At 41.4% G+C, this 14,913-nt stretch overlaps 1 protein-coding gene across 9 annotated transcripts in view; it reads left to right on the top strand.

Annotated features, from left to right (window-relative positions):
* specc1la (sperm antigen with calponin homology and coiled-coil domains 1-like a) overlaps positions 1 to 14,913 on the top strand; it is a 310,876-nt gene that overhangs the window by 89,030 nt on the left and 206,933 nt on the right. For 8 of the 9 annotated variants that reach the window (XM_060843844.1, XM_060843843.1, XM_060843842.1 and 5 more), the window contains one exon: positions 12,715 to 12,889. In XM_060843844.1, the coding sequence (XP_060699827.1) occupies positions 12,715 to 12,889 (175 nt within the window). Of the gene's footprint in view, positions 1 to 12,714; positions 12,890 to 14,913 lie in introns of those variants that run through there. The other variant, XM_060843846.1, reaches the window with a different exon arrangement.

Raw genomic sequence — 14,913 nt, 5'->3', positions numbered from 1 at the left:
GCACAAGACAGATTCCAGAATGAAACCTGTCTTAATAGATCAAGGACTGAATCTTAATTTCGTTTGCCAAGTCTCAGTTTTGTTAAGTTTTTTGGAGGGTTTTATTTATGAAGCTTGGGGACATCTATATCATTATATTTTACAAAATGCACCTGATTTATTTCCTCTCCCACCCTTTTGGTGCCCCTCTCTCTCTCATTCTAGCATCATCATACTATGTGCCAGTTCCAAAACAACTCAACACTTCTTGGATATCCCAGAATTGAATATTATCTGTGGTCTACCCAGAAAAGATATTGTGCACCCAGACAAGAGCTGTCAGCCCAGAGCTACGCTGCATAGTTCCTCACATTGGATGTGGCAGACAATGGAAAATTGGTGCCTTTCTTTGTGGGCAAGAGACATTGAGATGCTGCTGATTGGGATGGGGTGATGCAGAGGCAGGACATCGTTTTCTCCCAGGTCGATAGAGGACACCATTGTACTAGAACCACACCAACCTAGACCGTGGTTACCATCCAGCCAGTGTAGTCTCAACCATCTGAAGGAATGCACAGAATGTAGGAAGATGAACAACCTTCTCCATTCTGCCAGTGAAAGTGTCACCATCTTCTTCTTGTTGATACCTCTCACTCACTCTATCTCTGTTGCGTACGCACCATTTCCTGCAACATCTTCCCCACTCACTCTCATCCTTGCTAACATCTGACCCTGACTAACCTTGAATCTCTTCTGCACAGCCTACTCATCCTTCCCTCATTCACTATATGCAGAGTTTCCTGACTCTAACCACCTTGAGCAGCTGACTGACCATGTCCAAGCCCATGTACTGATTTTTTTTGCAGTTGGTTATCATAGTGATTAGCCACTGAAACAGATTCACATGACCTTGTCAAGATTCTTTAACAGCTAAACATTTTTTAAACAAAGAGAGGAAAAAAAACTTAATACAAACAGCAAAGCCAAGTTTCAAACTGCTCCTCAACACTGTCCTTTTACTGTTTAGTCAATTCCTGTAAATTTTCACTCTTATCTCAGCTCTTAAATTAACAGATTGCTCCTGACTTCTTGTCCTCAGGATCTAGGGACATTTTCACGAACCTTTTCTAAGTCCACTGGCACAAACATTTCACAAAATCTTTCACAAAGCTTTTCATGAGAAAGCACATGAGCCGTCTGATCACGTGATGCCGACACCGCGATACCTAGTGCCAGGGGATGACAGTTGGAAAGGCAAGTTGCAAAGGGAATATAGTTTACAGAGAAATATTGATAGGTTTTATATTGCAAAAAATTGGCAAATGGAGTGAAATGTTGGGAAATGTGAAGTTGTTCAAAGGAAGACCAAAAGACCAGAGCATTATTCAAATGTAGAAAATCTGCAGAAACTTGCAACAAAGAGGGGCTTTGGTGTACTTGTACATGAAACACTGAAAGCTAGTACATAGCTGCAGCAGGTATCCAGGAAAGGTTAAGGAACGTTGGCCCTTGTTTCAGTGGGGGTGGAGTATCAGATTAGGAACTACTTACTGCAACTGAAAAAGGTACTCATGAGACCATATCTGGAGTACTGAGAGCAGTTTTGGTCCATTTTAAGAAAATATATTATTACATTGGAGGTAGTTCAGAAAAGATTTACTGGGATGATTCCTGGTATGGAGGAATGTGTTATGAGGAAATGTCAATAGTTTCCAATACCAATGATTCTGTTCACTGGTGTTTAGAAGAATGAGAGGTGATCTCATTAAAACGTGTAGGATTGTTAAGGGGCTTGACAGGCTAAGTGCTGAGAGGATGAGAATCTATGACCAGGCCGGAGAGTCTCAATAAAGGGACACTAATTTAAGACTGAATGAGTAAGAATTTCTTCTGAGCGTTGAGTCTTTGGAACTCCCTGCCACAGAGAGAGTTGTGGGGTAGATTGTGTACAATTAATAGATAGATTCTTGATCAGAAGGGAATCGTGATCAGATTCAGGGATTACTGGGGAAAAAGCAGGAAAGTGGATCTGAGGAATGTTGCATCAGCCATGATCCTATTGAATGGCAGAACAACTTAGCTTGTTCCTATTGGTTATGGTCTTCCAGGTGAAAAGCAGTGATTTACTTGCTCTTCTTTCAGTTCATTATATTGTGTTCACTGCGTCTGACATGATTGCCTCTAGTTTGGGAGACGAAATACAGACTCGGTGACTACGTCATGATACTCAGTGACAGCTTGTGTAGTTCACAAGCATGACCCTAAAGTTCCGGTCACTTGTCATTTTAATTCTCAACCTTGTTCTGTCACTGACTTTGTAATTCAAGGTCTGTTGCAGTGTTCCATTGAAACTCCGTACATGTACAAAGAACAGCACTTAAACTTTAGATTGGCCATTTCACAGCCTTCAGAAATGGGTGGAAGTGGTTGTAAGTTTGAAAGGTGCTTTTTGGTGAATTTCGACAGTTTGTCTTATACCCAGTGCTGCTAGTGAGTGTTGATGGTGGAAGAGGTGCCAGTCAAGTGGCTGCTTTGTTCTGGAAGGTGTCAAACTTCTCAAGTGTTGTTGGAGTTGCAGTCATCCAGGCAAGTGGGGGATATTCCATTGTACTCCTGACCATAAGGCAGGAATGGAAGTAAGGCCATTCAGCCCATCGAGTCCACTCCACCATTTAATCATGGCTGATGGGCATTTCAAATCCACTTAACCGCACTCTCCCCATGACCCTTAATTCCTTGAAAGATCCAGAATTTTATCAATATCTGCTTTGAAGACATTTAATGTCCCGGCCTCTACTGCGCTCTGTGGCAATGAATTCCATTGGACCATAGCTCTCTGGCTGAAGAAATGTCTCATGTGCCTTGCAGATAGTAGGTAGACTTTGGGGAGTAAGGAGGTGATTTACTTGTTGCAGTAATTCCAGCCTCTGATCTTCACTTGTAGCCACAGTATTTACATGGCGAATCCAGTTGAATTTCTGCTCCGTGATAACCCCAGGATGTTTTCTGCATTTACCTCTGAGATAATGTCTGATCCACATTGTCTGATCCACATCTGATCACTTTAATCATGCAGGTTTCAACAAATTCTGTGGAATTCATTGCTACAGAAGGCTGTGGAGGCCAGGTCATTGAGTATAGTTAAAACAGAGATAGATAAGTTCTTGATTGCCAAGGGGATCAAAGGTTACAGAGAGAAAGTGGGAAAATGGGGTTAAAAATCTGTCAGCCATGATTGAATGGCAAAACAGACTCAATGGGCCAAATGGCCTTTTTTCTGTTCCTATGTCTATGGTCTTAAATTTATTCTATGGTCATCTGTCATGTGTCTTTCGAATGTCGTAATTGAAATTCCGTGCAGTTTGGGATTCAAGCCCATGTCTCCAGACCTTTAGCCTGGAGCTGTTGATTACTGACCCAGTGATATTACCATAATACCTCTGTCTCTCCTGATGCAATTTTGGCATCACTGTGTTCTGACGCAAAGGTCAACTTTGCTCCACCCATCAATCCTTTCCATCAAATAACTCTGTCAAATTGCTCAAATCTGAAATGCTGTAAACAAATCTGTGCAGTCTTCCATTTATTCATAGGGTTTTCCAGATTATTGAAAATTCATTAAAAAGACGGAAGTTGAGGGGACACCTGATTGAGGATGTGGATGTAGGTTTGCTCGTTGAACTACAAGGTTCATTTCCAGACGTTTCGTTAGCCTACTAGGTAACATCTTCAGTGGGCCTCAATGCTGAAAATTCCTGCTTTCTATTTATATGTTTGGGTTTCTTTGGGTTGGTGATATCATTTCCTGTGGTGAAGTCATTTCCGGTTTCATTTCTCAGGGAGTGGTAGATGGGGTCTAACTCTGTGTTTGTTGGTAAAGTTCCAGTTGGAACACTATGCTTCTAGGAATTCTTGTGTGTGCCTTTGTTTGGCTTGTCCTAGGATGGATGTGTTGTCCCAGTCGAAGTGGTGTCCTTCCGCATCCATATGTGAGGATACTAGTGAGAAAGAGTCATGTCTTTTTATGGCTAGTTGGTGTTCATGTATCCTGGTGGCTAGTTTTCTGCCCGTTTGTCCAATGTAGTGTTTGTTACAGTCCTTGCAAGGTATTTTGTAAATGACATTAGTTTTTGCTTGTTGTCTGTATAGGATCTTGCAAGTCCATTAGCTGCTATTTTAGTGTGTTGGTGGGTTTGTGCACTGCCATGATGCCAAGGGATCTGAGTCGTTTGGCAGTCATTTCTGAGATGTCTTTGATGTAGGGGAGAGTGGCTAGGGTTTCTATGCGTGTTTTGTCTGCCTGTTTGGGTTTTTTTGCTGATAAATCAGCAGACTGTGTTCATTGGATACCTATTCTTTTTCAATACATGGTATAGGTGATTTTTCTCTGCTCTGCATAGTTCCTCTGTGCTGCAGTGTGTGTGGGTTCATTGAAAAAACGTTCTGATGCAGCTTCGTTTGTGGGTATTGGGATGATTGCTTCTGTAGTTCAATATTTGTCTACAGGAAAACGCCACATAGAGACCAAATATTGAACTACAGAAGCAATCATCCCAACACCCAGAAACGAAGCTGCATCCCAAACATTACTTGAACAAGCCAACACACACTGCAGCACAGACGAACTACACAGGGCAGAGAAAAATCACCCAAACCGTGTGTTCAAAAAGAATGGGTACCCAATAAACACAGTATGCCGATTTCTCAGCAAAAAACCCAAACAGGCAGACAAAACATGTCCAGAAACCCTAGGCACTCTTCCCCGACATCAAAGACGTCTCGGAAATGACTGCCAGACTACTCAGACCCTTGGCATCATGGTAGCGCAGAAACCCACCAACACACTAAAATAGCAGCTAATGAACTTGAAAGACCCTATACAGACAACAAGCAAAACTAATGTCATTTGCAAAATACCATGCAAAAACCATAATAAACACTACGTTGGACAAACAGGCAGAAAACTAGCCACCAGGATACATGAACACCAAATAGCCACAAGAAGACTTTCTCACTAGTATCCTCACATGTGGATGCGGAAGGACACCACTTCGACTGAGACAACACGTCCATCCTAGGACAAGCCAAACAAAGACACACTAATGAATTCCTAGAAGCATGACTTTCCAACGGGAACTCTATCAACAAGTTAGACCCCATCTATCATCCCTGAGAAAAGGAACAGGAAGTGACTTCACCACAGGAAGTGACATCATCAACCCAAGGACCCCAAACATCTAGTTAGAAAGCAAGAATTTTAAGCATTGCTTCGCCTGAGGCCCACTGAAGATGTTACCTAGTAGGGTAACAAAACGTCTGGAAATGAACTTGCAGCTCAGCGAGCAAAACCTCAATGTGAGCTACAAATCTTTTCAAGACTTGCCAACACCTGATTGAGGTTTACAACATTGAGAGAGATATAGACAGGGTGGATTGCAAGAAGTTTTTTCCCAGAATGAGGGATTCAATTACTCTGGGTCACGAGTTCAAGCTGAGAGGGTGATGGGTGCCTGGGATGTGTTGCCGGTTGAGGTGGGCACAATAGCATCATTTAAGATGTATCTAGACAGACATATGAATGGGCAGCGAGCAGAGGGATACAGATCCTTGGAAAATAGGCAACAGCTTTAGATAGAGAATCTGGATTGGGCTAGGCTTGGAGGGCCAAAGGGCCTGTTCCTGTGCTGTAATTTTCTTTGTTCTTTGTTTTATTGCTGTTGTTCTACAATATGGTCTCAAAACATTATGCTGATGAGGGTGTAATTGCTGAGAGTTGAAAGAAATAAGTACATTGATTTTAAAAACATCCATCCTCTTGTTTCATCTTGCCTGCCTCTTGGGATTTTGGCTTATGGAAATAAAAAGTTGGACTCCACAAGCCAGTACAATTTCTGGAATTCTGTGTAATGGAAATTGAATTTGATTCAACGGCTTCTAATGAGTAGCCCTGTTACTGAAATCACTTTTTGATACTGCACCATTTTCTCCAGCTATTTTCAAACTCTGAAAAAGTGGGGACCTTAAGGGAATAACCTGGCGCTCCTGGAACTATGAGAACCCAGCGCTTTTGTGAAGCTTATACAATGTAATTCCTACTCCAAAAGATTCCATTTTGTCAAAACTTCATTTTTTGCTATTGTAGTGAAACAGTGACCATCTGCTGGACAAGCATTCTCTATATTGTAATTATATTCAATACAATTTTTGAAACTTCTTTGCAACAGTATCCATTTTAAAGTCGATTTGTGAATGACTTTTGGAGGTGTTTTCAGTGTTTTGGTAACGACTGTCTTGTCTCAGGTGACTGATAGGAAGACTATTGTTTTGTTAAGCAATTTGTCTTGTATTGAAACCAGATGGGAAAGGACTAGATAAATCACATTGTTGCTTTTATGATATTGGCATCTGTTCAGCAACTCATAGCACAATTTGGAAGAGCTCAGTTAAAATCCAGTGCACAGTGGATTTCTTTGCATACTTTTTATAAAGAAAATACAGGTAGTTCTTCTATAACATGCTGGTTGCATTGTTGTGCAACAACGCATTGTAGAACAAATGTGCTCTAAATACAACGCTTAAAATGTTGGCGATAGTAATCACGTTACAGCTAAAAACATTAAGTTTGTGCTTTATAAAGTGTCCCCAATTCGTCAATCGTGTTAATATCGAATGTTCATTAATGAAACACACTTTTATAGCAAAACCACCTGTAAATGTGAGAATCAGTACAGGATATTCCAGGCAAGTCATTTGGAGAATTATTCTGGTGTTAAAACTACAGAATTTGAAATTTCAGTTCTAACAATGCATTTATTTGCAATAGAACAGGTTGGAATGTTAGAAAGCACTTACTCTCAAAGTCATTTATGGCAAAGTTGGAGACGATTTAGTCCATTAGTTTCCTGCTGGTTCCCTGCAAAATAATCACCCCAATCCCACTTGATACCCATATCTCGGAAGGTTTCTCTTCTTTCAGTCTCCATCCAATTTCCTCTTCAAATCCCTGATTGTTTCCGCTTCCACCATCGACGAGCGGCAAATTCCAGTTTATTAATACTCGCTATGTAGAAAATCTTCCTGCAGTTCTTACCCAAAATCCTACATTTGTACCTCCTTGTTCTTGCATTGTTGGCTAATAAGAGTTTTTCCTTTGTCCCCTTGCCTAAGCTGTTACAGTCTTGTATCTGGGTACAATCCTCTAGTTGTGGTTATGTTGCTAGACCAGTAATCCAGACATTTGGGTTCATATTTCAGAGACTGGAGTCCACATCCCACCACAGCAGTTTTTAAAAAATCAGTTAAATATAACAAATCTGAAGAAAACTGCTGGTAGCAGTAATGGTGACCATGAGGAATATCTCCAAAACCTGCCCAGTATGTTTTTGAATCAAAGGTTTTCTGGAAAAAAGAAATCCGTCTCCTTTCAGGGATTGTGACTTACACACGATAGTATTTAAGGCCTCTGGGTATGGCCATAAATGTAGGAGCAGAAATTGGGCCATTCGATCCATCAAATCTGCCATTCAATCCTAGCTAATAGGTTTTTCAAACCCATTTTCCTGCTTTCTACAAAGATTAAGATTACTTTTGATCCCCTTGGCAATCAAAAACCTATCTATCTGTTTTTAAATATACTCAATGACCTGGCCTCCACAGCATTCTGGGGCAATGTATCCCACAGATTCACCACTGTCTGGCTGAAGAAGTTTCCCTTTATCTCCATTCTAAAGGGTCTTCCCCTTTACTCTAAGGCTGTGCCCTCTGGTCCTCATCTCTCCTGCCAATGGAAACATCTTCCCAACATACACTGTGTCCAGGCTGTTCAGTATTCTGTAACTTTCAATCAGATTCCCTCTCAACCTTCTAATTCCATCGAGTATAGTCCCATATGTTAAGCCTTTGATTCCTGGGATCATTCTCATGAATGTCCTGCGGACCCCATCCATAGTCAATACATCCTTCCTGAGGTATGGGGCCCAAAGTTGCTCTCAGTACGCTACATGTTGTCTGACCAGAGCCTTATAAAGCCTCAGAACTGCATCCTGGCTTTTATATTCTTATCTTCTTGAAATGATTGGCAACATTGTACTTGCCATCCTAACTACCAATTAATTCAACTGCAAGGTTACCTGAAGTGAAACATGAACTAGGACTCCCAAGTCCCTTTACCTTTCAGATTTCTGAATTTTCTCCCCATTTAGAAAACAGTCCATGCTTGTCGTCTTCATCCAGAATGCATGACCTTACACTTTTCCACATTGTATTTCGTATGCCATTTCTTTGCCCACTGTCCTGTCTCCATTAACCTGCGTAATTCTTACTGCAGCCTCCCTGCAACCTCAACACTACCTCTACCTATCCCATCACAAGGTAAGAATTCTTGGTAGGAGAAACATCAGCACATGTAACAATGACAGCACCTGCAACAGAATAGAGGAGCTTTATAGAACCACTTGTAAGTCATCAGTAAAATTGGATATAAGTATGAGTTGAGAGTTGAAAGAACTGTTTATCTAGAAAGTGAGATGCTTGTGTTGTTGAGTAAGTTAACAACTTGATCTTTCCTTTCCTTCAAGAGTGTGCCGATCAACAACAGGCACCCAACTATTCTAATCCTTTTCCAGCATTTGGCCTACTGATGTTACAAGTGCTTCACATAGATTATGAGGGTTTCTACCACTATTTAAAGCAGTGAGCTCCAGATTCCCAACATCCTCTGGCTGAAAGCATTTTTCCTTGCATCCATGCGAAAGTTCATGCCCCTTACCTGAATTAGAATTAGGTTTTATTATCACATGTACTCAAGCACAGGGATAAAAAGTGCATTGAAAAGTTGCAGAGTTGCCATTCCTGGTTCCATCTCAGGTCCAAAGGTACCTATGTACAAAATCTTAGGTATATACCTCCAAGTGGACAATCCTGTTGGAATTTTGTCTTATAATAGGAGAAAATTGCAGACACCCTATATTTTAAAGACAAGCATAAAAGTGGGGAGCAAGAATTTCTTGATGTGTGTTCTGGTGCTCTGGGCTGGAGAGCAGGAGGTTAAGGAAGAAAAGGTATAACCAGGATAACTTTCTCAATTCCTTAAATAGTACAATATTTTAAAGATGCAAAAGTTTGGGAGAGCAATTTTCAGGAGGTGCAGTGAACAACTGGATAGGGAGTTTCAGACTATTATTATTAAGTCAAATCCCTCCAATAAAGGATGATTGACTAGGCATGAGAACAGAAACAGACGAGCAGGAATTAGTGACTAGCTGGTGATGGGATGGCATATGAGAAGCACATGCCTATGTATTTGTGCATACTATCTGAAGAATTAGAGGCCAGGGTTGGTAGTGCTCCGATGTATCAAGAATGGGGTAATTGCTGGGCGGGATAGATCGAAAGGGAGGGAAGGAGAGAGAGAACTGACACCTCAGCTAGAGTGAGTAGTAATCAGAGTGCTGTGGATTCCACCATCACTTTAAGTAAGTTTGTCTGTTTGGTATCTTTATACACAATTTTCCCTTTTGGGAAGTAAGGAGACAGTGTTGGAAGAATCAGTAAGCTGACTGTCAACATCTTGAATTGGATCCAGAATACTCCTTCCATTATCAACAAACACTGGAGTGTGGCTGTCTTTTTTAGTTTTTCTTGGGGTGTGGATGACGTTGCAGCATTTGTTGCCCATCCCTTATCAGCCTCAAGAAGGCTGTAGTTCTTGCCTCAAACTGCTGCACTCCATCTAGTGACACAGTGCTTGTAGGATTTGACATAGTAGCATTGAAGGAGCATTGGCAAAGTTCCAAATCAGGATGGTATTTGGTTTGAAGTGCTTTTGCAGGTGGTGTTTCCATATCTCAGCTGCCCCATCCCTCTAGGTGGCAGAAGCTGATGTTTTTGAAGATAATGTTGAAGGAAATTTGGTGAGTTGTTGCAGTGTATCTCGTACTGCTTCCATTTGAGTCATTGTTTGTAGGACTGACCATTAAAGTTGGTGAAAAGGGTGCCAGTCAACCACACTGCTTTCTTCTGGGATGGTATCAGGTTTCCTGAATGCTGGAGCTGTGTTCATCAGGGCAGTAGAGAGCATTCCATCCTGCTCCTGAGATTTGTGTTGTAGATGGTGGACAGACCCTCTGAGGACAGGAGTTATGTCACTGCAGAGTTCCCAGCCTTTGACCTACCCCCGCAACCAGAATATACACATGATGGGTCCAATTAAGTTTCTGGCTAAAGGCAACCCCCAAGGATTGTGGGATACTGGCCAATGGCAGTGATACTGAATAGAGTCATAGAGATGTACAGCATGGAAACAGACCCTTCCCAACCAATCTAGTCCCACCTGCCAGCACCCAGTCCATAAACTCCCTATTTATATACCCATCCAAATCCAATTAAGGGAAGCAGATTAGATTCTCTCCAATTGGAGGTGGTCATTCGCTGGCATTGGTGTGTTATTAAAGTTAATTGCCACTTTTCAACCCAAACCTGAACATTGTCCAGACCTTGCTGCATGTCGACATGGACATATTCGTACTGAGGGCTTATGCTCGAAACGTCGAATTCTCTATTCCTGAGATGCTGCCTGGCCTGCTGTGCTTTGACCAGCAACACATTTGCAGAGTTGTAAATGATGCTGGACATTGTGCAATCATGAACAAACATCCCCACTTCTGACCTTATGGTGGTGGAAGAGATCTGACGACATAGTTCAAGATGGCTATTCAATATGGCTGGTGAGGCTCTTCCACTTGGAAATAGAAGTATGCATAGACCTTCAGTCCAACAGTTTAGCATCTTAGTAGCTGAGCAACTGCAGGAAAATTAAGTGTCAAAAATGCTGCATTTTAAGTAAATATAGCCACTTCAACCAGAGGAAAACATTAAATGACCAAAACACTGAAGGATACCTTTCCTGGTCATTGATCCACCATTAATGGAACAAGTTCCTTCCTGTCCATCCTATCTATGCTCCCCACTCCCATAATTTTATACATCTCAATCAAGAGCAGGTGAGAGGCCCGAGGGAATCTTCCAGATGAAGGGAGAATACTAGAGATAGTGAAAGGGTCTGCAGGCATGGAGCACTTCTGGCCAAAGAACTGTGTACAAAGATTAAACAACAGAAGGTAAGTTTAGTGGTGTGCTGAGCTTGAAATTGTTCTGACAATAAGTCATATTGGACTCAAAACAGTAACTGTTACTTCTCTAAGAATCCTACCAGACCCACTGAGTATTTCCAGCATTTGTTTTTTTTTATTTCAGGTTTACAGAAGCACCAGTATTTTACTTTCATTACGTAAAAAGCAACTGTATTGCGATTGGATATAACTCCTGAAAGCATGCTTAGAAACTGTCTTAACAGTTGTTATGGGCCAGACCAAACCCCATTAAAATATATTATGAAGATAGCCTAGACCCTAACTTTTTCTTATTTTAAAGACCAGTATCAGGTGTTGCATTCTGGATGCAATTTGAAAGGTCAAACTACCAGTCTTGAAGCAAAACACGTTTTGTATGAGATTAGACTCCATTCCCTACAGTGCGGAAACAGGCCCTTCGGCCCAACAAGTCCACACCGACCCTCTGAAGAGCAGCCCACCCAGACGCATTTCCCTCTGACGAATGAATCTAACACTACAGGCAATTTTAGCATGGCCAATTCACCTAACCTGCACATCTTTGGACTGTGGGAAGAAACCCACTCAGACACAGGGAGAATGTGCAAACTCCACACAGATAGTCGCCAAAGAAACTAAACAGAATAATAGACTAATCAACTACTAACCAGTGCCAATTTGGTAACATCCTATAAACATACCCTTGGCAAAGGCATAGTCATTAAAATCGATTCTTTCTCAGGCAATTCTATAGTCCAGGAGGAAAAAGAAATCAAGAAAGAACTCAGAAAGGGAATGGCAGGGAGAGATGTACTGCAGCTTCCAAACCCAGCTTCGCGACCCCAGCACCAACTACTGAAGCCCTAAAACTAAAAATCCTGGTTCTGTGGGAGCTTGACCCCACCCATTCAGGTTGCTTATGTTATTGCAACTTTTATTTTTAAAACCCCGAAGTGTCTCAAGCTCTACTTTTATAGGATTCAAATAGACACTTAGTACGTCTGTCTTAAAATGCCCCTTCAAACAAAAAGGGTGAAATACACCTCTTAAAGCCATAGTGACGTCATACTATGGTTGCCCTTTCGAGCAATGTCTTTGCTAACTAACACAGATATGGTTACAGTAAAATGAAATTAGCTACATGTGCTGATTTTAGTAGAAAACATCAGAAACTACGTTTCAAATCAGTGACCTTTTATCAAAACTTCTCTTAAACAACCAATACTGTTAATGTTGCTGTTATGTTCTTCCATCTTAGGTTTTATTGTTAAGATATGATTATGAAATAACTCCACAGAGGTCAGTATCCGATCACTAATTCGCACTTTATTTGAATGTGGAAAGTGGTTGACACTGATCCAGCTCCCTCAGAGCAAGCTGTGTGTGTCAGAATGTCTGGCACTCCTGTTTCCATCTGTCAGGCAGGATTGGAAAAGATTGTCACCCTCATTCAGGGAATTCATATTCCACTTGGTCTGCCTGGCTGATTGCATTATAGAGAAGCAGGTGAAGGATGAGTTTAGCTGAGTTTTCTGCCATTGCACCACCACCTTTTGAGAAGCAAATTCAGCTAACACTACTAAATTTTACTGCACCTTTGTCCTTGTGGTTTCTCCTTGTACAACAGAGCAAGAGCAGGAGCAATGATGATTTGTTGGCTGGAGCACCGAGTGGACTGACTTTGACCAACTCTACCAAAGTTAAGAAGAATCTCTGCCCATCTTCATCAATAGTGTCAAATTCTGCAGCACCAGGATCAATCACAAACAGCAATCCTGATGGCAAAGCAAAGAATCCTGCAGGTTTGTTCCTATTCAACTGGGCTTTCATTTGCATTCCTTTTTGGCTTTTGAAACTTCAGTTTTTAGTTTTAAAATTTTAGTAATTTGTTTCTTTTTTCACATGTTCATATATGGTACTACATATAATTAAGATAATTCATAAAGGTCTGTGGTCTTGCATTCTCCAGTACATTGAGTCCTGTATACTAACTAATACATCTCTCAGTCTGTGATAGCTGTATCACTCTTCATATTGTGATCACATGGTGACAAGGAGCCAGTCACTCCCAACTTGTCAAAGCTTGATTATGAATTTAAGAGATGTAAAAAGAAGTCACAAAGATGTGCGGGTCAGGTGAATTGGCCATGCTAAATTGCCCGTAGTGTTAGGTAAGGGGTAAATGTAAGGGTATGGGTGGGTTGCGCTTCGGCAGGTCGGTGTGGACTTGTTGGGCCGAAGGGCCTGTTTCCACACTGTAAGTCTAATCTAAATTCTGGAGCATTACCTAATGTTTACTTGTTGTACACTGTTATTTGTATATTAATTACATTCAGCATTGTCATTGGACTAGTAATCTGGAGACCAAGGTAATGTACTGGGGACCCGGCATTGCACCCAGCACAACAAATGGTGGAATGTGAATTTAAAAATCTTGAGTTAGAATATATGAGCATAAGAACTAGGCACAGAAATAACAATTCAGCCCGTCAAGCCTGCTCGCCAATCGATATGATCATGGGTAATCTCGTCTCAGCTTCAATACCACTTTTCAGCCTGTTCCCCATAACACTTGAAACCTATTTAGAAATCTATCCATCTCCTCAAATTTACACAGTGTCCTGGCATCCGATTTCAACAGATTCACAACCTTTTGAGAACAAATTTATCCTCATCTGTTTTAAATCTGCTACCCCTTATCCTAAAACTGACTTCTTGTTCTAGATTGCCCCACAAAAGGAAATATCCTGATCACATCTGCTTTGTCAATCCCATTTTGCCTCTTGTATACCTCAGTTAGATCACTTCTCATTCTTCTAAACTCCAGAGATATAGGTCTAAACCACTCAATATCTCTTCGTAAAACAAACCCTCATTCTGAAATCAATCCAGTTATCCTCCTCCTAATTGCTTCAGCCCAATTAGAAAGAACAGAACAAAGAACATTTACAGCCCAAGAACAGGCCCTTTGGCCCTCCAAGCCTGAGCCAATCCAAAACCACTGTCTAAACCTATCACCCAATTCCTAAGGATCTGTATCCCTCTGCTCCCCATCTACTCAATCATCAGTCCAGATGCACCTTTAAAACAATCTACCATGCCTGCCTCTACTACCTCTGCTGGCAATGTGTTCCAGGCACCTGACACTCTGTAAAGTACATGCTGCATGTTTCCTCCTCAAACTTTTCACTTCTCACCTTGAATGCGTGACCTTTTGTTATTGAATCCTTCAGCCTGGGAAAAAGCTTATCTATATCCACCTTTTCTATACCCTTCATGATTTTGTAGACCTTAGTCAGGTCCCCCCTCAATCTCCTTTTCTCTAATGAAAACAATCCTAACCTATACAACCTCTCTTCATAACTGGCACCTTCCATACCAGGTAACATCCTCATAAACCTTCTGGGCACCCTCTTCAAAGTGTCCTCATCCTTTTGGTAATGTGGCAATCAGAACTGTACACCATATTCTAAATGTGGCTGAGCCAAAGTCTTGTACAATTTTAACATGACCTGCCAGCTCTTATACTCAATACCCTGTCCGATGAAGGCAAGCATACCATATGCCTTCTTGACCATTCTACCCACCTGTGCAGCCACCTTCAGGGTACAATGGACCTGAACTCCCAGATCTGTCTGCTCATCAACTTTTCCCAAGGCTCGTCCTTTTACAGTATAGTTCGCTCTAGAATTAGACTTCACAAAATGTATCACCTCACATTTGCCTGGATTGAACTCCATATGTCACTTCTCTGCCCAACTCTCCGGTCTGTCTATATCCTCCTGTATTCTTTGACAGTCCCCTATGCTTTCTGCTACTTCACCAA

Source organism: Hemiscyllium ocellatum, chromosome 24, assembly GCF_020745735.1.
Source record: "Hemiscyllium ocellatum isolate sHemOce1 chromosome 24, sHemOce1.pat.X.cur, whole genome shotgun sequence".
NCBI lineage: Eukaryota > Metazoa > Chordata > Chondrichthyes > Orectolobiformes > Hemiscylliidae > Hemiscyllium > Hemiscyllium ocellatum.
Note: the sequence above shows the minus strand (reverse complement) of the source record. Positions and strands in the feature narration are given on the sequence as shown.